Source organism: Phalacrocorax carbo, chromosome Z (genome assembly GCF_963921805.1).
Source record: "Phalacrocorax carbo chromosome Z, bPhaCar2.1, whole genome shotgun sequence".
Taxonomy (NCBI): domain Eukaryota; kingdom Metazoa; phylum Chordata; class Aves; order Suliformes; family Phalacrocoracidae; genus Phalacrocorax; species Phalacrocorax carbo.
The window spans coordinates 23,983,679-24,007,847 of NC_087548.1; the positions used below are offsets into that span (position 1 = coordinate 23,983,679).

At 37.9% G+C, this 24,169-nt stretch overlaps 1 protein-coding gene across 5 annotated transcripts in view; it reads left to right on the forward strand.

Annotated features, from left to right (window-relative positions):
* The window catches only part of IPO11 (importin 11), an 88,682-nt gene that overhangs the window by 12,955 nt on the left and 51,558 nt on the right, over nucleotides 1-24,169 (forward strand). For all 5 annotated transcript variants that reach the window (XM_064438735.1, XM_064438738.1, XM_064438740.1 and 2 more), the window contains 17 exons: nucleotides 1,213-1,416; nucleotides 5,466-5,598; nucleotides 6,557-6,615; nucleotides 7,124-7,172; nucleotides 8,910-8,980; nucleotides 9,476-9,668; nucleotides 11,141-11,293; nucleotides 11,549-11,592; nucleotides 12,491-12,581; nucleotides 13,082-13,129; nucleotides 13,780-13,885; nucleotides 15,516-15,642; nucleotides 16,796-16,829; nucleotides 17,012-17,052; nucleotides 18,185-18,301; nucleotides 19,705-19,818; nucleotides 23,717-23,832. In XM_064438735.1, coding sequence (XP_064294805.1) covers nucleotides 1,213-1,416; nucleotides 5,466-5,598; nucleotides 6,557-6,615; nucleotides 7,124-7,172; nucleotides 8,910-8,980; nucleotides 9,476-9,668; nucleotides 11,141-11,293; nucleotides 11,549-11,592; nucleotides 12,491-12,581; nucleotides 13,082-13,129; nucleotides 13,780-13,885; nucleotides 15,516-15,642; nucleotides 16,796-16,829; nucleotides 17,012-17,052; nucleotides 18,185-18,301; nucleotides 19,705-19,818; nucleotides 23,717-23,832 — 1,700 coding nt within the window. The remainder of the gene's footprint in view (nucleotides 1-1,212; nucleotides 1,417-5,465; nucleotides 5,599-6,556; nucleotides 6,616-7,123; nucleotides 7,173-8,909; nucleotides 8,981-9,475; nucleotides 9,669-11,140; nucleotides 11,294-11,548; nucleotides 11,593-12,490; nucleotides 12,582-13,081; nucleotides 13,130-13,779; nucleotides 13,886-15,515; nucleotides 15,643-16,795; nucleotides 16,830-17,011; nucleotides 17,053-18,184; nucleotides 18,302-19,704; nucleotides 19,819-23,716; nucleotides 23,833-24,169) is intronic.

Here is a 24,169-nt window from a genome sequence, read left to right on the forward strand (position 1 = left end):
AGGACTAGGTGCAGCTACTGGCAAGACTGGCGTGAGTGGGATTTGGTGCCAGCAAGCCGAGTGAGATGGTGGAGGTGGTGGAGGTGGCCGTGGCCTGTGGTGTGAGGGTCTGTAGCGAGTGAGAGTCTCAGCTTCAGCCACTGTGTCTTACAGGCACGCGTGCCTGGCAGGGGGCAATGTGTGTCTAAAGCTCAAACTTAGGTACAGCAGAATTAAGGGTAATGTATGAGTGTATTCATCAGTCTATGCTTGTTTGTAGAAAGTGATGGAGAGTATCACTAAGTTAAAAGTGTTTCCCAATGTTGTGGTTCAGCCTCAGTCGGCACCTAAACACCACGCAGCCGCTCGCTCACTTCCCCCCACCCCTGTGGGATGGGGAAGAGAATCGGAAGAGCAAAAGAACTTGTGGGTTGAGATAAGCACAGTTTAATAATTACAATAAAAATAATGATTATTATAATGATTATTATAATAATGACAAGAATGATAATATAATAAAACGGAAAAGGAAAAAAGTCCAGAAACACAAACGATACAACCTCTCACCACCTGTCAACCGACGCTGCCTGTTCCCGAGCCACGATTGCTTCCCTCCTTGACAGGCCAGCTCCTCCCAGTTAACATACTGGCCATGACATTACATGATACGGAATATCCCTTTGGCCAGTTTGAATCCGCTCTCTTAGCTGTGCCCTCTCCCCTCCCGGCTTCTTGTGCACCCAGCAGAGCATGGGAAGCTAGAAAAGTCCTTGACTAGTGTAAGCACTACCCAGCAATAACCAAAACATTGGTGTGTTATCAACATTGTTTTCATACTAAGTTCAAAGCACAACACTAAGCCAGCTGCAGTGAAGAAAATTAACTCTTATCCCAGCTAAAACCATGACACCCAAATATCTGTTTCTTCTTTTCCATGATTTCTGGAACAAATAAATTTAGTGGTCTTTATGTAAAATTTAAACAAGGTAGCTGGCTTAGCATTTTATGTAAGTATTTCTTTATGCGTCCGCATCGAATAGAAGACTTTTTTTCCTCCGCATTGATTGTGTTCAGCAAACTTAAAAATAGTTTGAGGAAAAAGCACAGAAAAATCTAGCCATCCATACTAGTTTTTTTTATTCAGGCTTTATTTGGCTGTTAATTTCTGCATTGTACATGTTGAAAATGATCTTTGACTTTGTAGTATCTGTGTTTTGTTTTGCTTTTTTTCAGATAGCAACTCAGATCTCTGTACTGATAGCTAAAGTTGCCAGGGTGGACTGCCCAAGGCAATGGCCAGAACTTATACCCACTCTTCTACAATCTGTGAAGGTCCAGGATGATCTTCAACAACACAGAGCCCTGCTTACCTTTTATCATGTTACAAAGACCCTGGCATCCAAACGGCTTGCTGCAGATAGGAAACTTTTCTATGATGTAAGTAACGTGATGCAATGTTGTAGAGCAACACACAAACCACATGTTGTACATGCTTGCCACTTCCCATGGTGAGCTGGCAGTGCCTTAGTGGCAGGTATGTTGACTTTAATGTGTGCCTTAGAAACAGAATTGCTCTTACTTTGGTGGGTGCGTGTACAATACAAAATACCTGGGAGTCAGCTCCTAGGTGAAATGGTTTTGAGATCTTTATTAATTTTGCATGCAGCTTCAGTGTTGTTATAATAAGTTGTGTTCAGAAGCAGAACTTCATCTACAGAACAAGATCTATGTATCAGCCACGTGTCACCATGCCGTACAGCAGATCTTTTCATATATGAACTTGCAGTGGTTTTGGAAGTGTGCTCTGGATTCATAATTGAGTATAGTCTTCGAAAAATACTGTGTTTCAGGCATCCATATGTCAGCACTTTTGGCTTTTATTGTCAGTGGGAGTGTGCGTGGGGTTTTCCAGATCAACTTTCTCCACGTTAATTGAAAGGCAAGCTGTGAATGCAAATGCCAAATCTTGCGTCATGCAGCTTACATTCTATGTTGTAAGAATGCACTGATCAGAACACAGATTTACCTTTGGCTGTAGGCTGTTACAATCTTCAATCCCACTTGGAGTTAGGCAGTGATGTAATAGACCTAACTGAATTTAGTAGAGTTAACTGAATTTTTCCAAACATCTTACATTTGAATTTTCAAAATTTTCAGATGTTTTCTCTCTCTGCCATGTTTAGGTATGGATCAATGTAATCTTTGTATAGGAAATATTTGTTTATATTTTGAGATTTATTAGGCCATTGTACATGGTCTGGATAATTGCAAATCACTAATTCCAAAGCAATAAAGAGCAAAGCGAGATAATGACTTCTTTTCTAGAGCTCTCCTAAATCGTCTTGTTGCTTATACAGCCTGGCTGTGCAGCGGAAAATATGGCTAATGCTCAAGGATATAGCAAAAAGAACAAAACCCAGTCCCAAAGCCCCACTTTCATAAAAGAGCCAGATCCATGCCATCTCAACAGAGGGACAGAAAGGAATTTATAGGTTGTAAGGTGCAGTATTTGTTAAAGTTGTCATGTCCAAGAGTACCTTTGATGTGTTTCCACCTTCTTACCATGCTCAAAAAGAGCTTAGTTACTTTCAGCCCTTTTTTTGTTTCCAAGAAACTCGTTAAGTTGGGATGGACCTTTCTCCTTACGGGATGCCATTTTCCCAGCATGGTATTTTCTTTGTTTATGCTTTTATTAGTGGAGTGTGGCAACTTCAGACATGCGAAGCAAAGGCTTATGAAAATTTTTTTTAGATTTGTAAGGCAGTTCTTGTCAACAATAGAATTGGCATTTCATTTTAATAAGCATAGTCTTTAAGCAGGCTTTTTATGCTTAAATGGTGGTTTTCAACTTGTGGCTATGTTCAGTATCCAAAGCACCTCTATCCCCCGATTTAATGTGAATGAAAATTTTCAGTGCATCCAGTTTCACTGTCGGGGGAACACTGTCTATCTTCATGGGTTTTTGAACTTGAGGTGGAAAAGGAAATTTTCTGAGCATCTGGTGCTGTAGGGTTCACAGTGAAGGATTCTTTTTTTTTTTGTTGTTGTTTTTTTAAGTAATGGCAAAATTGGACAGTGTTGAAGTCTGCTTCTTCTGTCCCCTGGTAAAGGGAATTCACATCTGTTCAGTGGCACATGACTTCTCTTGGATGGTCCAGAAACCTTTCTTGCAGAATGAAGCCCATCTGAAGCTAAAAGCTTAAGTAATGGATGACAAACATTCTTGATACTTTCACATAAGTAGTCACAGTTTCAACATTTTTTTAAGTACAGCTTTGGAAACACTTGATAAGTTTTCATGTACTACAGTACTTGGAAAATTACAGGGTCATGCTTATGGAGAAGGCGTCCCTTATTGAAGAAGAGAAAAATGTTAGATGACGTGTGTATTGTGAAACACTAACTTGTAGATGCAGCCGATTTATAACTTCATCTTTCTGGTGAATAGTACAGTTATGATTATAATTACATTAACAATCTCCAAGGTGGAATCGGCTGCTTTAGTTCAAACAGAAAAATGTAACATCTGGTTATATACCATTGGTGATATGCTTAAAAACCTCCATTTTCTTTTGAGCCTATTTTTCTGGACCTAGTCTATTAAATGAGTATGGTGCCTCTTTGAAGTAAAACCAGGGAGTTTTGTTTTTCTAACAAAAATGTACTACTACATTCAGGAAGCAATTGATTTTATGTGTTAAAACCTGTAGGACTTGGACATCTTTTTTATAATTTCACGTAGCCATGTAGCACATACTGGAGAAGTGATATCGTGGATTTACTGCAAATCAGTAAGAATATCGGTTACAGAGTTTTCCCCTAATTCATTTGACATTAAGCTTTTGAGTCTTCCTGTTGCTTCTTGGCCCTGGTTTGAAAGAATGCTGTTATATTTTTACAGGTTATCTGATTTTTTTTTCCTGAAACTGTAGTTCTGCACAACCTCTATCTTAAACTGGGAGCACTTTTCTTTATAGTCCTACCATAATGTACAAGAAGGTTTTGGGTGCCTCATTTGCAACTGGATGCACACAATTCAGTTTAGTGTCTCTAGAACCTCAGTGAGAAATTTTACGATTGTTGTGATTTCTTTACTGCTTTGGGGATCTTTTTACCACCACCAACATGCTTTGCCCGTGTTTTACTGACTAGAGGAATTTAAGGCAGCCAAGCCCCATGACTAGGTCTTTAGGTCCTGCAGTAATACAAATTATAATTGCTAGCTGAATGACTTCAATGGGAAAAATGTGGTGGGTCCTCCTGGATACTTTGTGTATTTGTGGTTCTGTCCCCCCAGTTTTTAATACAGGAATGTTTGTTTAAAATTTTTGTAGTACTAAGGTACGCTGATTGGATGACAGACCAATGGGTTTATCCAGAGTATATTCTACTGTTAGGACTATTATTGCTGCTTTGAATTGGTTTTGGTTTTTGGGGGGACATTGTTTTTTGTTTGTTTTTGTTATGTTATCTGAGTGGTAACTGCTTACTACATTGGTTGGTATTAGTGTGTTCTATTTAAAAGACACACCCTGCCCAATACACAGAGTCAACACCTGAACATGAGTAGGTTGAAACTATTGATAATTATTCTGTGATGTGTTTTTGCAACTCCACAAACACACCATTGAATGATTATCAAGAGTTTATCCTGTCTCACCTTTACTCAGTCAAAGGAACCAAGTAAACGGGTCGTATGCGGTTGTGATGCCATCAATGTCACACGTAGCAGACTTAAGTGCAGTTTCTTCCTTAACTTTGAAGCTGTCAAGTGCTGCCATAACTCAATGAAAAGTTCTTTATCTTCTCTTTATACTTCAGATAACTTTATCAGGTAAGCACTGTTTTGTAATAAGAATGGAGTTTGACATTTGTTTGGTGCTAGCTGACGAGAAACTGTCGTTCTATACATCAAATAATTTGAGGGAAAAAGTCAGGGTTTGCAGCTATCAATCAACAAACCAAAAGTTAGTTTCAGTGTAGGCATTGTTCAGTACTATTTTTATTAGAAGTAGGCGTGTAACTGCTAAGTGTGTCCCAGGGTAAGCTGATTCAGGTATTAACTATGCCCTAAGGCAAACAGTTTAAGTCTTGCGGGAGAGGTGGCGATGAGGAGAGTGGATAGATTTTTGAAGCCTGATACTGTACTGTAGAGCTTTGGCTGTATTTAATGAAAATCACTAGGTAAGAAGGAGGCATGAAGAGTTACCTTTAAAGTGGTAGAGTCATAGACCAAGTAGTCAGGGAAGCAGGTGAGTGTATCATAACATCTTCAAATTAAGACAAGGTATTTTTCTGGAAGAGGTCTTTGGATTGGTAAAACTCGGTACAACAAAGAAGTACGTGAAACACTGTGGCCTGTAATATACAAGAATGTAGATTAAGTAATTCAACAGTTGAAACTGGCTTTTAAAATTTAGGAATTTGTTATGCCGTAGCCAAATTCAAGAAATCAAATATATTGTTGGTGTTTCTTCCTTTTGCAGCTTACATCAGGTATTTATAGCTTTGTGTGTTCCTTGTGGAATCATCATACCGATACGTTCCTACAGCAAGTGTGTAAAGGGGATGAAGCTGCAGCCTCAAATTCTCTAGAAAGAACGTTGTTGTCATTGAAAGGTAATATAATAGAATAATATTAAATATACGGAGTCAAATAAGTTTCTTCACAGTGAACAAGTAAGGGTTCTTTGGTAAAGAGTTAGCATTCTCTAACAAAGCTATGCCCATTGGGAAAAGCAGTAATCTTGGTTTATTTTGCCTGTACCTTTAGCAAGGCAGAAGGAGGATTGTTCACACAGAAGGGCAAGAAGGGGCTCTTGTTTCTCAGTAGTACTGTACTGTTCTGATATGCCAGTTGTAAGAAGTCAAAGCCTAGGAGGTAGGAAGGTGGAGGGCATAACAGTATTTTTACGTGCGTTGTATTTTAGGCTTGCATCTGTCTATCTTAGGCACTTGACTGAGAAGCTGGACTGTGAGTTTTGTTGCATTAAGCTCACCTTGTGTTCAGTGAAGAGGTAGCCTTAGCAGTCAGTTTAGGCTTTAGGTTGATGCTCAAGTAGTCATCAGTGGGATGAATACATGCATATCCTTACTGTCCTTTGCTGCTTTGAGGAATCGAGATGTTTGTGTGCGGTGCTTGCAATATAGATGATAGCAGTCTTGAATTGTTTCAGGAGGTGCAGTGTGCAGCTTGTCTGGGTTACCGGCAGTGATTAAACCTGAGAAAATTCATAAGATAGCTTATGGGCCCTAGTAGACTGTAGCTGGCGCTTTTCCTGCTGCAGAACCTTTCAGAGGTTGAATACTTACAGCTTTTGCAGAATTCTCCTTGATTCGGTGACTCTTGGAGTACTATTTTACAGATAATGTACTGAATTCTAGAGTAATTTGAAGAAGATCAGATTCATGTTAGGTATGGTTGAGGCGTCCAAGGGCCTGAAATGAAATGTACTTTTTGATATGGAGAATTGGAAGAAAGGCACAGCCACTGTAATTGTAATCATGTTCTGAAATCTGCTGGAACAAGGGCTGAGAAATAGCTACACAAGTAACTTTTTCCCCCCCCCCCCCTTAGTGCTTCGTAAACTGACAGTCCATGGGTTTGTAGAACCTCGCTGGAGTGTAGAGGTGATGGTAAGTGATGTAATTCTGTTTCTAGTTCTAGGTTAGAAATCTTTTGTGATGATTTCAGTTGTTGTCTGAGCTATGTTTCCAAACCATTGCAAGCGCGCACTTGTGTTATGTGAAGGAAGATGAAGCAACGCGCTCTCAAAGTTGTCCTCTCATCAGTTAAGAACTGCCAGATCCTAGATAGATGTTAAACACTTTGACACCAATGGCACGATGTTTAAAAAAAGAAAAGGTACCCCTTCCAATTCACCTGCCTTGTGATAGTGACACCCCTGTTGCCTACAGGAAGATGTCTTATTTGTAGTGTCCCCCATCATTTGAAGAGGATGTTTTCATTTAATGATGAATGTAATGGCGTATTTGTCCTACCAAATTCTGTTGATAGAATTTGTCAGAGTGAGACGAAAGCCAGTGCTGTGTGGCCCATCTGGGGAGCCGGGTGGGAGGGTGCAAGAAAAGAAAGAAAATAAGCTTCATCTTTAAAAGACACGTATACTTTTCAATTCTTCAGGGTTTTCTGCATGCAGTGTTTGAACGGCTAAAACAGTTTCTGGAGTGTAGTAAGTATCTGAATATTTTTCCTTGTATTGGTGGTTAAACGGTAGAAGCTGGATGAAAACATAATACAGTTTAGTGCCTGATCATTAATCATTTAGTTGTAAGGTATTCTGGATAAGTGCAAAGCTTATCCAAAAGCTTTCAATGCCACTGAAACTGTCAGAAAAGACTTCAGTAAAAATGTCCTTTTACATCAACAGACTAAAATTCCACCGAAATTATCCTTGGTGTGACAACACCAATTAAAAAACCCAAACTCTTATGCTATGGATTGACAAAGTATATCCATATTAGAATTTGCAGTTTTCTATGATGCTGCAGACCATCCTGCAATTTCTTCTTTGGGCGGGTTTTATGTTTTTCTTTCTTCTGGAGTTTGCCATGTATTTTGGTAAGTGTCAAATGGGAAATAAAGAGGACATTCTGCTATCTATACTTTATAACTGGAAGAGTAGTATTGTGCAACAGGCAACTGCAGGTTAACACTGTCAGCAGAAATACAAGCATAATTGGCAGGTGTTAGTGCTTTTGCAGCAAAGTTAGCTGAGCAAGCAGAAAGGTGGTGTTTGGCAGTGCTGCGTCTGAACTCACTGCTCTTTTCTTGCTGGTACACTTGTAGTAGAGCTGGTGTGAGCCATGCATTCATCTGAAGCCTGTCAGGTCATTCTTCTGGGATTCAGCAACACTTACTCTGAGAATACATGTCTAAACTGATTAGAAAGAATTGTTTGATTATAAAGGAAGGTACCTGGCTTGGGACACTGTACTTAGGTGAGAGGGGCTGATATGGGCTCTGAGCCTTGTTTCTAGAAAAGATGGAGACCGCCACTGTGTTCAGTACCAAAATAAAATCCCTTTGATGCTCGTCTGAAATGCAGGTTGCTTTGCATGCAAGTGTTTGCCCCTTCTAGTATACTATAGCATGCCCTTTCTGGCCCTTCTTTCACTTTTTGTGAGATAGCTGCCTAGCTTTAGTAGACTGAATTGAAGGCCATCCCATCCTGAGGCTTGGTGGTTATCATAGTCCCCTAGAACCTGAGGCCTGTGGGGTTTCAATGTCCTAAGACAAGAACTGAGCTGAAGCTTCCCATTTCCACTTCTCTACTCAATAAGTTGTTCTGCAAAAGCGGGCATGCCTCCCTCACAAGGTTAGTGTGTGGTATGCATTTATCACATCGTGGTTTTTGCCTGCATGCCTTCATTATGGCTCTTCTTGCTTTTCTCTTTTGTTATAAAAACTTCATCTATTTTTTGTAAGTTCAGAATGTTTTCCAGTGTCCATAATCGATAGGTTTTTTTAAGGTGGCGTTTGTAGAAAAGCACATAGTGTTACGTAGTAAGGATAAAGCATCATTTTCATAAAAGGGCATTTTCATCTTTTTGATGCTTTCCTACTTCCTGTCTATGCTAGTACTTGTTTGCATTATTTTAACTGTCTTTTGTCATTGAGTTGTCTGTAATGATGCCCAAATTGTTTTATTCTGGTCAGTTACTGTGAATTTCAAAGCAGCTGAGAGTCAGGGTTAAAGATTCCACATACCCCGACCCCACCCCAGTACCCATTACCTTAACCTTGAATTTGAATTTATTCTGCCATGGAAGTGTTTTCCGGCTGCCATAATGCTCAAAATACATGTAAAACAAGTTGTTGTCCAGTGTTAATTTTTTAAAACTGAGCTCTCCAGAAGGAGAAGGAAAGTCTGAAAAAAATGATAGTTGTTAAATATCTGATTTACCAGGTAGAAGTGTAAGAGCAGAAAACGTATGCAGAGACCGTCTAGAAAAGACTATAATTCTGTTCACTAAAGTGGTAAGTAAATTCTCCATTCAGTTACTGAATAGTTTACCGTTCTGGAGGAACAGTCCCATTCAGCTATGTATGTACCTTAAAGCCAAAAGATTTCAGATCTTTTAAAGAAATGGAAGGTACTGCAACTTAAAACTTCTTTGTTATGAAATATAGTTTTGAATTTTTTTAAACTGAAATGTTCAGGGTTTTAGGTGTGGCTGATATGTTTTATGTATTGTGTTGCCAGCAAGTTGGTGTGGTTGAAAACGGTTATTGTCCCGTAAACTTAAAAAAAAAGGTCATATTGAACATGAACGAAGAAGTTCAGGGCAAAGTGATGCTTCATTGGCCATTGGTACTGATCTCTTCCTAGTCTCCTGTCTGTGTTGAGTTTTCTCTGATTTTATATAAATTGGCTCTTGGTTTTGGCAACTAATTTATGAAAACATTTACTAAAAGACTTGCGCAAAAAGTAATTTGATTTCTTTCTTGCTCTTCTCCTTCCTTGATTTGTAGCTTTTAGACTTCTTGGATCAGCATCCTTTTTCATTCATCCCTTTGATTCAGCGGTCATTGGAGTTTGCTGTAAGCTATGTTTTCACAGAGGCTGGTGAAGGAATTGTATTTGAGCGGTTTATTGTACAGTGCATGAATCTCATTAAGATGATTGTAAAAAATGATGCTTACAAGCCATCTAAAAATCTTGAAGGTACTGCTGCTATTTACTCAAAATGTTTTCTTGTCTCTTGAGAAACTTTTGCTAGTTGCTCCCAACAGTAAAACTCCTTGAAGACATTCTTTTGCAGGACTTTATGTTTTAATAGGTAGTAATGTGTGCTTCTGTCTCTACATTGATAATTCTTATATTGATGGTTAAAGTATTAATATATAGAGAGAGACATTGACTTGCTGAAGTAGTTTCATATACATAAGTAGCGTAAATATCTTCTCCTTGTTGATTGTTTTGGTTTTCATTGAAGTAGTTTTAAAAAGTATTAAGGGATGGGGTTTGGTGAATAACCCAAATTCATCAATTGGTTTGATGCATCTTTCCCTTGAGAAATGTTTGCCAAAATGGGGTATTTGCCATAATTAACTAATAACAGTAGCCTGAAATAAAGAAACACAGTGAATTGAATTGGACATGCGTTTGAATACAAAGCAGTTTATGTGGTCTGCTTTGTAGGACTATGTTTCATTCTGAGTCTTCATACAGTGCTTTATGTAGAGATAATAAAAAATAGAATTGAACTGTATTAAAAAAAATAAGAGCTTTCCAAATTACTTTGACATTCAGCAATCACTAGATAACAGCATTCTCCTTCTAAATTTGGGGGAAGAAAAAGTTTCATGAACATACTGGTATGTGTCCGATCACAGAAACCCAGCATTTAAAATTATTCAGAAGAGTGATGTATTTCAGCGTTGCTCCATAATTTTATGATACATTAGAATGCCCTCAATCCACGGATTATTGACAGGTATTTCTCCTTGCGAAAGTTCGTAGCTGTGTTTGAGTTTTGAAATAGAAATGTGGTCACTTGAGACAAGAAGAACATGGCACATTCTGATAAAAGCTATAGCACTTGACTTTTTGAGAACAGGGTGGTTAAGATAAATTAAAATAGAAAATTTATGTTATGTAATTTCTGACAATATATAGCGTTTGTGTTGATTGTACAGCACACAGTGTTTGGTTTTATTGCTGCTTTGTTTTTTGGATGTTAACTCCTAAAAAACCCAAGTTTTTTTAAGATTGTATTTGAATAAACTTTCTGAACTTGTACAAAAGAATCTTTCTTTGAGGTCCTTGTGTTTTTCTAATTCAGTAATGATAAACAAAACAAAAATACCAAAAGCAGCAGGTATGTGGTTTTTCTTTTCAACTACATAGTAGCCAAAAAGCATCATAAATAGTTTGTGAAGCCCTAATGACCCTTCAGTGTAATTGGGTTGTTAGAGAATTCTCTTCAAAGTAAATTAATTTGGGAGTTTAACTTTCTTAGAAAAACATACCACCTGAAAGTCTGTTGTGAAAGTCAGCGATGAAAATGTTTTCTTTATTTTCTTCTCTGAGGATAAGATTTTCTTCCCTGTTGATTTCTTTCTAATTTTACTAGACTACTGTTTGATCATTAAGCCCCTTAACTGTAATTTGGAATTTTCTGTGTTTTATTTCAGATAGCAGTCCTGAAACTCTTGAAGCACATAAGATAAAGACAGCATTTTTCACATATCCAACCCTAATGGAAATATGTAGGAGATTAGTCACTCACTATTTCCTGCTGACAAAGGAAGAGTTAACGATGTGGGAAGAGGACCCTGAAGGCTTCAGTAAGAAATGTGTTGTGTAGTTGGTTGCAGTTTAGGTATTGGTGTAAGAGTTTTGTATCCCCATTGCCTCTACAACTTGCTTACTGCAATATTGGCTGCTTGATTTTCTGAAGTCTTGTTATGTGGACAAATACTCCCTCTAGAGATTGTTTTGAGAAGAGGAGATTTCTCAGTAGTCTATGGTGTTGACATACGTGAAATTTACTTGAGCCATGGCTGAAATAATACTTTTTCCTTTTCTTTATGAAATAATAGCTGTGGAAGAGTCAGGAGGAGATTCTTGGAAGTACAGTCTCAGAGTAAGTGTTTCAGTTTGAAAGAAAACTATTCAACATTTCTGGATGGATTTCCTGGTAGTCTTATAACCACAAGAGGTTGGTAAACTCCAAACCTACCAATTTGGTAGAAAGATAAGATTGTGCTTTTCAAAAAAATTATTTTGTTAAAGAAGTTGCATTAGAATTAGTATGAATTAACTTTGTTAATTTCTCAATGCTCAAACGTGCTGCAATACACTGGAAACTACGCTCTTTGTATTCTAGGAGGGAGGGAAAAGGAGTTTGCTTCAGCATTTGTATTTTGTAGTATCTGATGGTTATTAAATGCAGTAGGAGTTGTCTCCTCTTTAAACTGGTAACTGATGTTATCAGTTGCGACTCTTTATTAGTAGATATAGTGAGCGAAGAACATTTCAGATGCATCTGTGTTAGCATTTTAGTTCAGATTGAAAGTATGCTGTGGTAGTAAATCTCCCAATTATTGCTGCTGTGGTTTGCTTTGCAGAGAGGTTTCAAAGTTCATTTGCTGTGTTACTTTCATTGCAAAACTAGAACACACAACCCTGTGCATCTAGTGTTTTCCAAGTGCAAGCGGGTGTTTGGTCCAGGTGACTCAGCTCAAGCTAATGCAAAAAGAAACCATGACATATCTGCAGTGTGGTCACCAGCTGCTCAGCACCAGCCGTTTGACTGCACAGATGTGGTGTTCTTCAACCGCACAACTGGCTGATACAGATACAGCTGTGGAAATCTTGCTGGAGTTGAGCATACTGTATAGTAGGCAGAGTGGTATTTCACGTAATAGTAATTCTGCCGCACCTTTGGTGCGAGAAATGCAGCACTTAAATACATTTTTTGCTAAAATTTCTTAGTTGCCTGCATTTTGATAGATTCTGAAACAGATCTTTTAATTTTTCAGCCATGCACGGAAGTTCTCTTTTTTGATATTTTCCATGAATATAATCAGACTCTCACCCCAGTGCTTTTAGAAATGGTTCACAGTCTACAAGGTAAGTTTTTTTTTGGGGGGGGGAAAAAAAGGAACTGTAAAATGTAGAGTTCTTTACATTTTATTTTGTGAACTGTTAAACAATTTTACCCTGTGATGTCTGTTTTTATATAGTGCATTCACTTTGTATTTTTGAAAGGACATATTGATATTTTAAAATTCTTTGGAAATAATACCAGATCGTCAACAGTGTTCAGCAATTTTTGGGTTTTGAATCTGTTCATTTAATAAAATACACGCTTCTGACTTTCTTGCATGTGGCTGTTAAAAATGTTCAGCTCCGAAGAACTCACTGAAAATAGCATGTGAAAGCAGAGATTTGATTTTAGTGTATTTACTGAAGAAAGTACAAAAATTCAAATAACTGAACTTGTTAATGTAAAAGAAAACAGGGAAGCAGGATTAATTCACAGCATCATTACTGAAAGTGTAAAAGTGCAAAGTTGACTGCGCTCTTTGTTTTAGTTATGCTTTTTTCTTTATTTGAACTTTGTCTTGTAGGATCTACCAACATGGAAGATAGCAGCGCTATACTTATTAAAGATGCTGGTAAATTAAATTTACTTTACCTTTGAAGTAACAGAGGCACTTTTGTGTATGTGCTTGACTTCTTAAAAAGTATGTGAAGAATTTGCAAGATTTATTTTTTAAGACGTTTGGAGAGTAGGACCTAAAACCTGTTTCTCCTTGCACTTGATGACAGTCTTCCCTTTTTGAAATGCTTTTGTAAAAATATGGTCCCTTTTTCAGCCTTTTTGTGAAACAAACCCTTAGACAATCTCCCTTACTGTCCCGTCCTTTCCTCTCTGCACATAAATGAGCTGCAGTGCTTCCATGGAGATACTCTGTCCACCTTACAAGTAAGGAGATTTTATGGCAAAAGAGAAGAATTGGCTAAGACCTGTGAAGGCACCATTCTTGGTGTTAGAATAAGATCTATATTGTCCTTCTGGCTTTTGGCTATTTTCAAGAGTCTGAATTTTCTTCTGTAACACCTTTCTTTGACTAAAATTTCCTCCATAGTTCCCTTTGCCATGGTCTGGTGATATCTTTCATCAGAAAGATATGCTTTGGTTTTGTTTTCTGTATTACACTCAGGTTATCAAAAATGTTTTTTGAAACTTAAATGAGTCTGATTATTTAGTATTAAAAACTAAACATGGAAGCAAACAATAAGCATAACTGTTGTTTTTCCCCAGTATATAATGCGGTTGGACTGGCTGCTTATGAACTGTTTGATAGTGTGGATTTTGACCAGTGGTTTAAAAGTCAGCTATTAGCAGAACTACAGGTTTCTCATGACAGGTAAACACCTTGGTTTGTTATGCCTTCATTGTTTATATACAAACTGTTGATACAAATGTGGTAAAATATGATGTCTAATAATTGCAGCCTTTAAAAATACTCAAGATTTAAACATACCCACTAAATGAGCAGAGGTATGAAATCCATACAGGTGACTGACACAGTCACAGAAGCGGCAGTGTTCCTGAGAGTTTCTGTGTGTGGCTGAATTACTGGTGTGGTGGATGCTTCCAGGGTTCTGTAATAATATTACAAGTCTGGCCTCTTGCATATGTTTGAGTTGAGTAAACTTTCTCAGGACAGCCACCTTTGCTCCTTGAAAGAAAGGTATTTAGGCCTCCTGAGACCGCAGAGCCCTTTAGGCAGCAAAATCCAACTGAAATCTGTGGAAATAGTCTCTGTAGGGTGGGAGCTTAGCCATAACAGTGATTTGTTCTTCTCTACTAGTTTAAATACAAGCCTTCTGTAGCATGCTTCAGTTAATTTTGCTGGCAGTAAAGTGGGGAAGTAAGGATTTGTGTTGTGAAGTGTGAATGATCACAGGCTGGTTCTACATAAAGTGTATTATATAGCCCATCTGCAGCGGGTTTTCCTTCTCACCAAGGTCCCCTTCACTTGGGTGGCCTTCACAAAAGTACGGGTGTTTTGTTTGGTTGGTTTTTTTGTTTAGCAGATACCATAGGGTGTTTTGAAAGATTGGTCTCGTCACCCCAGTACAGGCTGTCCATCCTCTTACTCAAACTGTCACTCTACCCTCAGGGGAAGGACAGTGACTGCTGTTGTAGGTGCTACTCCTCATCAGAGGAGTTCCCGCGAACCCTTTGACTCTGAATAAGCACGTCCTGTTTTTCTCACTGCCATCTCATTGGCAGTGACCCTAATGTCCTTTGAAGAACTTTACTATTTTTTTCTTCTACACTTTAAGTTTGTCTTACCAGGCCTGATTGCATCTGAAATATAAACTAATTTGCTTGCTCATACCTTTAGGAGCTATTATAAATTGTAAATGATTTTCCTTAATGAGTTGCCAGCCAGCTTTTTTAATTTCCAAATGCTAGTTACAAGCACTGTCTTTACAAATACCATTCAATTTCATGTTGAGTGGAAGACTCTGCTAAACTTAGAAATATTAAAATGCTTCTTTTCATTACAATATATTTTTTAAAAAATTAATTACTTACTTATGGATGTATAACCTTACTTCAGAGTCACAGAGTAAGTGCCACAGTTGTTTACCTGGTGTCTCCTGATGATTTATTTCCTTTTCCCTTAGTCTTGTGTTTGGGTTTTTTTGTGTGTGACTCAACTTCACCTTGCTATCCACCAATGGCCAAGCACTCCAATGGTTAGGCTAAATGTCAGAAAAGCAGTAAGTAATGAGGTCTTAGCAGGAAGTAATGAGGTCTTGCATATATATGATTGATCCTTTGTTGTTGTGCCGCCCAAGCCCTGATCTGTGAATAAGGCTGCCATGGTCTTTGTAACATGTTCTGGCTTTGGCATTTTTATGCTGTGCACACAGCTCATAGTTGTTCACATTCTTACTTCTTCAAAGTATTCTTGAACAGCAAGTGAAATGAGTTAAAGAATACAATGGTGTTTGTTTTTCCCCCCCTCCTCACTCTTAAAGATATAAAGCAATACGCCGAAGAGTAATTTGGCTGATTGGACAGTGGATTTCTGTAAAATTCCAGTCAGACTTGAGACCCATGTTATATGAGGCAATTCGTAACTTGCTTCAAGACCAGGACTTAGTGGTAAGTACCAGTAGGTAATGTTTTGGATTACGCATTTGTTCTGTAAATACAGGTGAAGCATAAATACCATACCTTGTGTAAACTTGATTGAGAGCTTCATAACATCACACCTTAAAGTCTGTTGTGTCTTGTACAAGATAATCAACTGGGGAGTTGTAGGGGTGTTTCATTGTGGAGATGTTGAACAGCAATGTCAAAGACATGAAACGAGCCCTTAAGATCTTTTCTAGGTGATGACTTTGGGAAGGTGACTGGCCATAGCAACAGTCTGGTTTTTGTAAGAAGAAAGTTGTGAGGTGTCTTGAGAGAAATGATTTATAAACAAATGAACACGTTGTGTGGATAAGACAGGGTTATTCTGTGACTCGTCCCTGCTGTATACAGTATTATTTAAGCATCAGCATAGTTATTTTCTAACCGAATATGATAAAGGGCACTGTTTGCTAAGCTGGTTGAGTACAATTGTGTGGTTTTAAGCTAGTTTCAATTTGCCAGCAGGTGAGGTTTCGTTGAGCAGCTGTTCTTGTGATTGTTTCTTTTGTGTTTTTATTTTCAAAGCAGCAGACCTAGCAGCCACAACAAATGAACCAAATAAACCCAGCTAGGTTGTCAGCTAAATATTGGAAATTGGCAGTCATAACAGTTATTTCTGTGATTCTAGGCAGCTTGAGCAGAGCAGGATGTGCTTCTGTGTCAGTGTTGTGACCGTTTTCAGTTAATGCTTTCTGAGCATCTGAACATCTACCAGGGAGGACCATGCTAACTGGTTGAGTTGCTTTGACTCTGTGCCTTTTGGGTGGCAGCAAGCCATGAGGTTAACCCCAAGTTAAACTCCTGCTCTGTTGCAAGAGTTGTTATTGCAGGCTAGATATCTTCTTGTTTAATTCTTTCCTGACCTTTGTGAAAGTTTTGCCTGAGTAGTTTCTCCAGGTGGTACCGCTTTAGCAATGCCAAATGGACTGCAAAGGGTAATAAAATGAAAGCAAATTAAAATGTTTGGGTAGGACTAAATACATTTCTTAGACAATGACAGGATGCATAGAATGATGCAAACTGCCAAAGCAGCCACTGGTTTGATATTGTCAGATATTAAGTTGATAATCAGAATGTTTAATGGACGTATGCGTGATGCTTCTTGACTTCTGTCTTTCAGGTCCGTATTGAGACAGCTACGACACTGAAGTTAAATATCCTTTTATTGGCAAAGACGTTTGATTAGTGCTTGATTCAGAGTTACTGGAAAGTAAACCATTTCAAACTTACTACCAAATTCTTCACGTTATGATTTTTGTGTACCTGTGGAATATTTGCTTATTTGCATCTCTTATCCACACGCAACCTGTATTATTTTTCCTTAATGGTCGTGTACCTGTAGATGACTTTGAGTTCACAACTGACCAGTTCTTGCTGGTAAGAGCATTTATATGGGCATATTCTGGTGAGCAGATAGATCCGTAGAGGAAAGCAGGAAAAAGTATTTTCCAATTTCACTTTGAACCAGGAAAAAAATTATTTCCAACTTCATTTCATACCACACTACTTAGTGATCAGTGTGCGTGTATTTTTTTCTTTTAAGCCTTCATAGGCCAAACCCTGTAAAGACTCATACTGCTGCTGTGAAGGCTGTTAATGTGCAGGATACAGAAAGACAATTCAAAACCTTGTAGTGTTAGGACTCTGAACAACGCCCTAGCATTGTGTTTAGTACTATATACACTGTGTGTTACCAGCTGCTAAGTTTCTTCATGCTAAGACAATAGGAGTGCTGTCTTCAACAAATAAGTTTATATGCCAGTGTGACTTTCCAGTATGCCTGCTTCCACAGGACTTTCTAACCTGCTGTTTCACTCAGTTACTAAATGTAAGAGTGTGGTTAAAACAGCGCCTCAAAATCATAGATTTTCTCGGTCTCCTCTGTTTGTGTTGTTTACAGTGGCCATTACCTTGTCATTAAGTAAAAAATGAAATGTTAGCTATAAATAGGGCAAAGATCTATTTTGTTCACTCAGATTTAGCAGGTACTTTTTCTTCTCATTTGATTATGACTTGCACATTAACTGCAACTCTCTTGAGAGCAAACTAAAGAACACAGAGTGCATCTGCTCTGTGAACATTGGCGTTGTTTCAGATTTTTTTTTTTCAGTTCAATATCTAAATTCTATCTGCTGACCCAAAAGCTGGAAGACCCTACCTTTGCTTTGACCATAACAAAGTACTCCTCCTGGAGAGACGGCCTTCAGGTTTCTAGTGTGTTAACTGTGAAGTCATGTTCATGCTTACCAGAACATGAACATGCTGGATGTTCAAACTGATCACATTTGAACCGTTACGTAAGAGCATATCTGAAATTTTCTATGTTGTTTAGGCAGTGGTTGGCTAGTATGCATTTTTCCAAATGGAAGAGTAACATTTTGCACGCTTTGCAAGTGTCTTTCAAAGTTCACAGACATCTTAGAGTTGCAAGCATACAGGAAAATCACCAATTCATGGCACCGATTGTATATTTGGTGGTCTAATCCATAGTGGTTTATTTTTCTTTTAGTATCTGGAATCCATGTTTACACTGCTCTTTGAGCTGCTTCAGGAAGTAACACAATGTGACACCAAAATGCATGTTCTTCACGTTCTGTCTTGTGTGATTGAAAGAGTCAATATGCAGGTAAATATATATATAATTTTTTTACACAGATTTCAGTGTTGGCTTTGCACGAAGAACACAGAGGAGGATCTGATGGCTTTGGCTTATACAAAGCTGGTAGAAAAATGTCATTGGCTAATAGCCTGGTTATTGTTACAGTAGATGCCTGCATTGTTTGCATTATTTGGTTCTCCTTTCACTTTTCAGTTCTCATTTATCTCTTGTGTAAAATGTTCTTGCTCAGTTACTATTTCCTTTATTTACTATGTATTTTTTAGAGTACAGAAAGACTTCCCCGCCTACGTTATTGCGCTTCTTGCAGTTTTCTTTTTTTTAGTTATAATTTATTTTAATTGTCTTTTCTTATACATGAACAAGTATTTTATTAAAACTTAGATATTAGAAGAGACATTTTGGTGCAGAAAACGCTTCACACTCCTAGGGACGCTGCAGTTAGATTTGGAATCTCTCATTGGCACTGATAAGTATCAGGATTGCCTACACAGCAGTCTCCTTAACTGCATAAAAAGTCTCAGGTTCACATTATGAATCTTCAGTATTTCCTTCTTAGTGTTAAAGTATATTCTTCAGCTTATACATGAAGAAATCGAAGAATTAAAAACCAAAGTGTTGACTGCTTTTCTCTGAGGGTCTTTTTTTGCAGTATTACTGTACGAAGGACAGAGTTCATGCGTGGCTTTTAGCCTGTCTTCTCTGTCTACACGTAGTCAGTTCTCTCTGAGAGCCAAGTGAAGCTTTCCTAATTTTCCCTTGTAGTAAAAGTCAATGTGACAGCAGATTTCTCTGCTCTTTAGATCAGCTGGAGAAGCAGCAGAAAAAACAAGTTGAGAAAGAACCTTTGAGTCTGTCTAAGTTAATGCCTAGTAAAATACTTCAGAAGACAACTAGATTTACTTTTTAGTATTGTAGAGCATCATAGAATAAATTCAGACTGGGACAAACCACTGGAGGTAATGTAGTCCAAGCCCTGCTCAAAGCATGAGTAACTTCAGAGATTATTTAGCATTTTTCTTTTTTTTTTTTTGAACTGGATCTGTTTCTGGTTGTCTTAAAGGATGCTGATATTTAGGAATCCTCTCTTAAGTAAAGAATATATTATTATGAAAATATCTGTGGTTACAAAATTAAGTATTTTTGGTGTTCAATTTATTACTCAAGCCTGATTGCCATGCACAAATGTTACTGTAACTACTATGTTCTTATCAAACCACTGCACAGTGTGAAGTTACTTGAGTTGCAGAGTATGGAATACAGCGTTTTAGGAAGACAGAAGAGGAGTAAATTAAAGCAAAGTGTATTTTTATGTTAGAAAAGCAGTTCTAAATGTTTTAGAAATGATGCTTGGGATAAATTAATGGCTTTGTTTCACACATTGAGAAAGAAATTTGTGTTCTGAACTTCAGATACGACCATATGTAGGATGTTTGGTTCAGTATTTACCACTGCTTTGGAAACAGAGTGAGGAGCACAATATGCTACGATGTGCCATTCTAACCACCCTAATCCATCTCGTCCAGGTAAAAGACCAGAATCACATAAATGTTGTCAGTATCTCCTACAGTTCTTTCTCAGACATGCCTATATTTTTTGTGTGTTTTTGTGTGTAGGTATATATAGGTGTATAGGTAAAAATAAGGTATATTTGGGCTTTATAGGCTGTTTTTAAAAGCTTTTCAGTCTTACAGCAAAGATGGTTTTTTGATAGTGGAGGTAAACATGGCTGAAGTTAAGGACTTAACTATTTTGCTCTCAGGGACAGTAAAAGCAGTTCATTAGGCAAATTCGCTTGTGTTCTGGAGTGGGTTTTGTTTTTCTAATCTTGGAATTGAACCTCCTTTAGTGACTTTGTATTGTCTGAGAAAAAGCTGATTCTGGCTTCCTGTATTTCCCAGCTGGCATTAAGAGTGTCAATGTCTTCTCACAATCATTGTGTATGGTTCAGACTTGTTTCTACAGTGTAGGCACGTCTGTTTCCCCGTTGCTTTCTGTTCAGCTCCCAGGGAGGTGGAATTTTTTTCTGGGATCCAAACTTCCTGGGAAGATGAGCCATTTTTAAATCATAGGCCAAGATATGGACCACCACAAGAAGTTTCACTTTGCCTGTTCTTCACATTTGCATTTTAATTCAGATTATGCCAAATGTTTCTTGTTTAAATCACAACTGTTAGGTTTAATGTCTCAAGGGTGTTGGTTGTCATTGACTAATCTTGGGTCATCTGGTTTATTTAGAATTCCAGACCTTTTTTTTGTTACCACTTTTACCATCACCTTTCTACTGCATAACCTCTGGTACCTATTACATACTTTGGCAATGATTTCTGCACCATTTTTATATAATATATGGGAAAAAAGTTTTATATTTCCTAGCTTTTCTGATGTTTTTTTCTGCTTTGTTCATATGTTATATGAAACAGAGATAATAGCAGCTCTGAGCTGCCTGCTTTGTTATGTAATCAATTTATATTGTATCCTGTTACTTGCATTTGAATCTTTTAGATTTTTTTTATTTTTTGAGAATTTATCTATGCTCATTATTTTCCTTTTAGGTATACTTGAATATCTCCTCTTTTAATGTTCATTTTAAAATGGAATGATCAGAACTACTAAAAAGTCTGAGCCAGGGTCTGTTACCTTACCTTTGTTCGTGACTGTGGCTTCAAAGTACAATAAGTGATAGTAACACTGAGAATAGAGGTGAACGTAATGATTCTTAGACCATTGTTTTTCTGTAGATACTTGTGGAATTTTTTTTTTGTATCTGTGTGTTGTAGGGAACTTTTCCTTTCTAGAATATATTGTTCACATTTATCAACATTAGGTTTCATTTGCCCATATTGTTTATTTAGCTAAGTTTGTTTAGTTCACTCGTATCTTACAGTTCTCACAAATAAAGAAAGTGAGACAGCCTGTGGTCCTAGAATTTGTCATATAACGCTAATAGCTATGTTGACCAGCATTGTATCTAAATGAAAGTTGGTGGTAGTCAGGTAAATGAGTTTTGACCTTTTAGAATCATAGTCAAAAGACTCTTTAAGATCATCGAGTCCAGCCGATAACCCAACACTACTAAGTTCACCACTAAACCATGGCCTGAAGTGCCACATCTACACATCTTTTAAATACCTCCAGGGATGGTGGCTCTACCACTTTCCTGGGCAGCCTGTTCCAATCCCTGACAACCCTTTCAGTGAAGAAATTTTTCCTAATATCCAATCTAAACCTTCCCTGACAGAACTTGAGGCCATTTCCTTTCATCTTGTCACTATCACTTGCTACTTGGGAGACAAGACCAACCCCCACCTCACTACAACCTCCTTTCAGTAGCTGTAGAGAGTGATACGGTCCCCTCAGCCTCCTTTTCTCCAGGCTAAACAGTCCCAGTTCCCTCAGCTGCTCTCATAAGACTTGTGCTCTAGACCCTTCACCAGATTTGTTGCCCTCTGCTGGACATGCTCCAGCACTTCATTGTCCTTCTTGTAGTGAGGGGCCCAAAACTGAACACGGTATTTGAGGTGTGGCCCCAACAGTGCCAAGTACAGGGGCACGATCACCTCCCTGCTCCTGCTGGCCACACTATTCCTGATACAAGCCAGGATGCTGTTGGCCGCCTTGGCTGCCTGAGCACACTGCTGGCTCATGTTCAGCTGGCTGTTGACCAGCACCCCCAGGTCCTTCTCCACTGGGCAGCTCTACAGCCACTCTTCCCCAGGCCTGTAGCATTGCATGGATTTGTTGTGACCCAAGTGCAGGACCTGACAGTCAGTCTTCATGAACCTCAAAAGTTGTCCTCAGCCCATCAATCCAGCCTATCAAGGTCCCTCCGCAGAGCCTTCCTACCCTCAAGCAGATCAACGCTCCTGCCCAATTTGGTGTCACCTGCAAACGTACTGAGGGTGCGCTCAATACCCTGATCCAGATAATTGATAAAGATATTAAACTGCACTGGCCCCAAACTGAGCCCTGGGGAACACCATTTGTGACTGTCTGCCAACTGCGTTTAACTATTCATCACAACTCTTTGGGTTGTCTTGACCAAGAATTTTGGTATAATTAAATAATCCTTGACTTGAAATATCATGAAATATCTGTGTTGCTGGCAGTAAAAATGCAGATAAAATGTGACACGTTCCTGAGAAAAGACTGACTAATAAAACAATACATAGCTATGTTGTCTGCAGAATTTCTGCTATTAAGTACTTCTTTAATATGGACTATTTACCATTCCACCTTCTCCAACTCCTACTACATCTCAAAAAGAAATGTAGTAGGACTAGCAACGTCCAAGGAAGCGCTCCTGGGATGTAGGGCAGTGTCCATACAGGAACAGACTGAATATGCAGGCAGTCTTGAAGTTGCAGAAATGCATGACTAAGAGGATGGTATTACAGAGGTTAGCAGTGGAAAGAAAGTGGAAGACAAATGACTAGACATTGCAACTAAAAGAAAAAATAAGGTTCTTTGTAAAAGTGGAGTTATTTCAAACAAATACAAAATATATTTTCAAAATAAACAAATTGTAGAACTTCTTGTTACTGATGTCTGTGGAGGCCAAAAATACAGATAGGCACAAAGATTAGACAAATAGATGGGAGATTGTTTTTCGCTTAGGACAAATTTGTTTAAATAAATAATTCCACAAAGAAGCCTTAGCTTAGATATATCAAATAATTTTAAACTTACCAGTTGCCACATATAGTAATTATGCAAAAGCAGCATTCACCTAGCCTCGGTTTCTTTTCCACATCATTATGTTTATGTTATAAAGTAGGCAGTAGATCCCAATTTAAAAATTCCATTACTTTTAAGATTAGTTTTAATCTGTGATTAGTTTTGACAGTTATTATCTTTAACTAATTTTTAAAAATTGGGTTTCCTTATTAAATGGTTGCTGAAAAAATTCTTTACTCTGCATTCTTGGGAAGCTATCTTTGTGTATGGCTCATGGATCATGTAAAAAATATGTCACTGTCATCAGGTGATCTTTGTGTAACCCTTCTCCTGATTCTTAGAATATGTCAAAGGTTTAGTATGTGAAAAGTTCCAAAGGGTAATTATTTTCTTGATCTTTAAAACATTTTGTTCAGCATTTAGTCATTTACTATTTATTAGAACTGTGGCTTTTCTCAGAACGAGAATGACCAATGAATGTGTACTGTATATACTTTTTTCTTGCAGACCATTGGTAAACTGCTTGTTTTTAAAAAACTTATGTGATGCTCTCAAGATATGTTGAGAGAAAGCTCAGGAGTATCAGACCATGTTGTATGAAATGCATGCAAGTTCAAACTTTGATTTCTTGAGTGCATGTTTACAGTATGTGAATAGAACAGCATCACAGATCTTTTTCAATGCTATTCTTGAAATACTTGATTTGAGGTTTTTGAAGTATTTTACAGTTTTTATTTACTTTTATAGGGACTGGGAGCAGACAGCAAAAATCTCTATCCTTTCCTACTTCCAGTTATTCAGCTAAGTACAGATGTTTCTCAGCCTCCACATGTCTATCTTCTTGAAGATGGTTTAGAGTTGTGGTAAGAATCTTCTTTATCAGTTTCTAATTTTTAAAATGTTATTTTTTTGTACCACCAGATGAAAAAAAAAAGATTTTAAAAAAGCTTTTAATGTATTAAGAATTTATGTTCCTGCTATCTTACCTTGATATCATCTGTTATCATACGTTCTCTCAGAAGAGATGAGTGTAGGAACTTAATAAAAGAAACACAATCAAAAATAACTGAGTAGATTATTCATTTTTAGGCAGCTGGTAGTAAGAGACAGCTCTACTGTGATATTCGACAGCAAGACAAAAAGACTAGACTCACTGTAGTGTGCATGCTACACTAACAACTTGATGTGCTTACCTTTGGA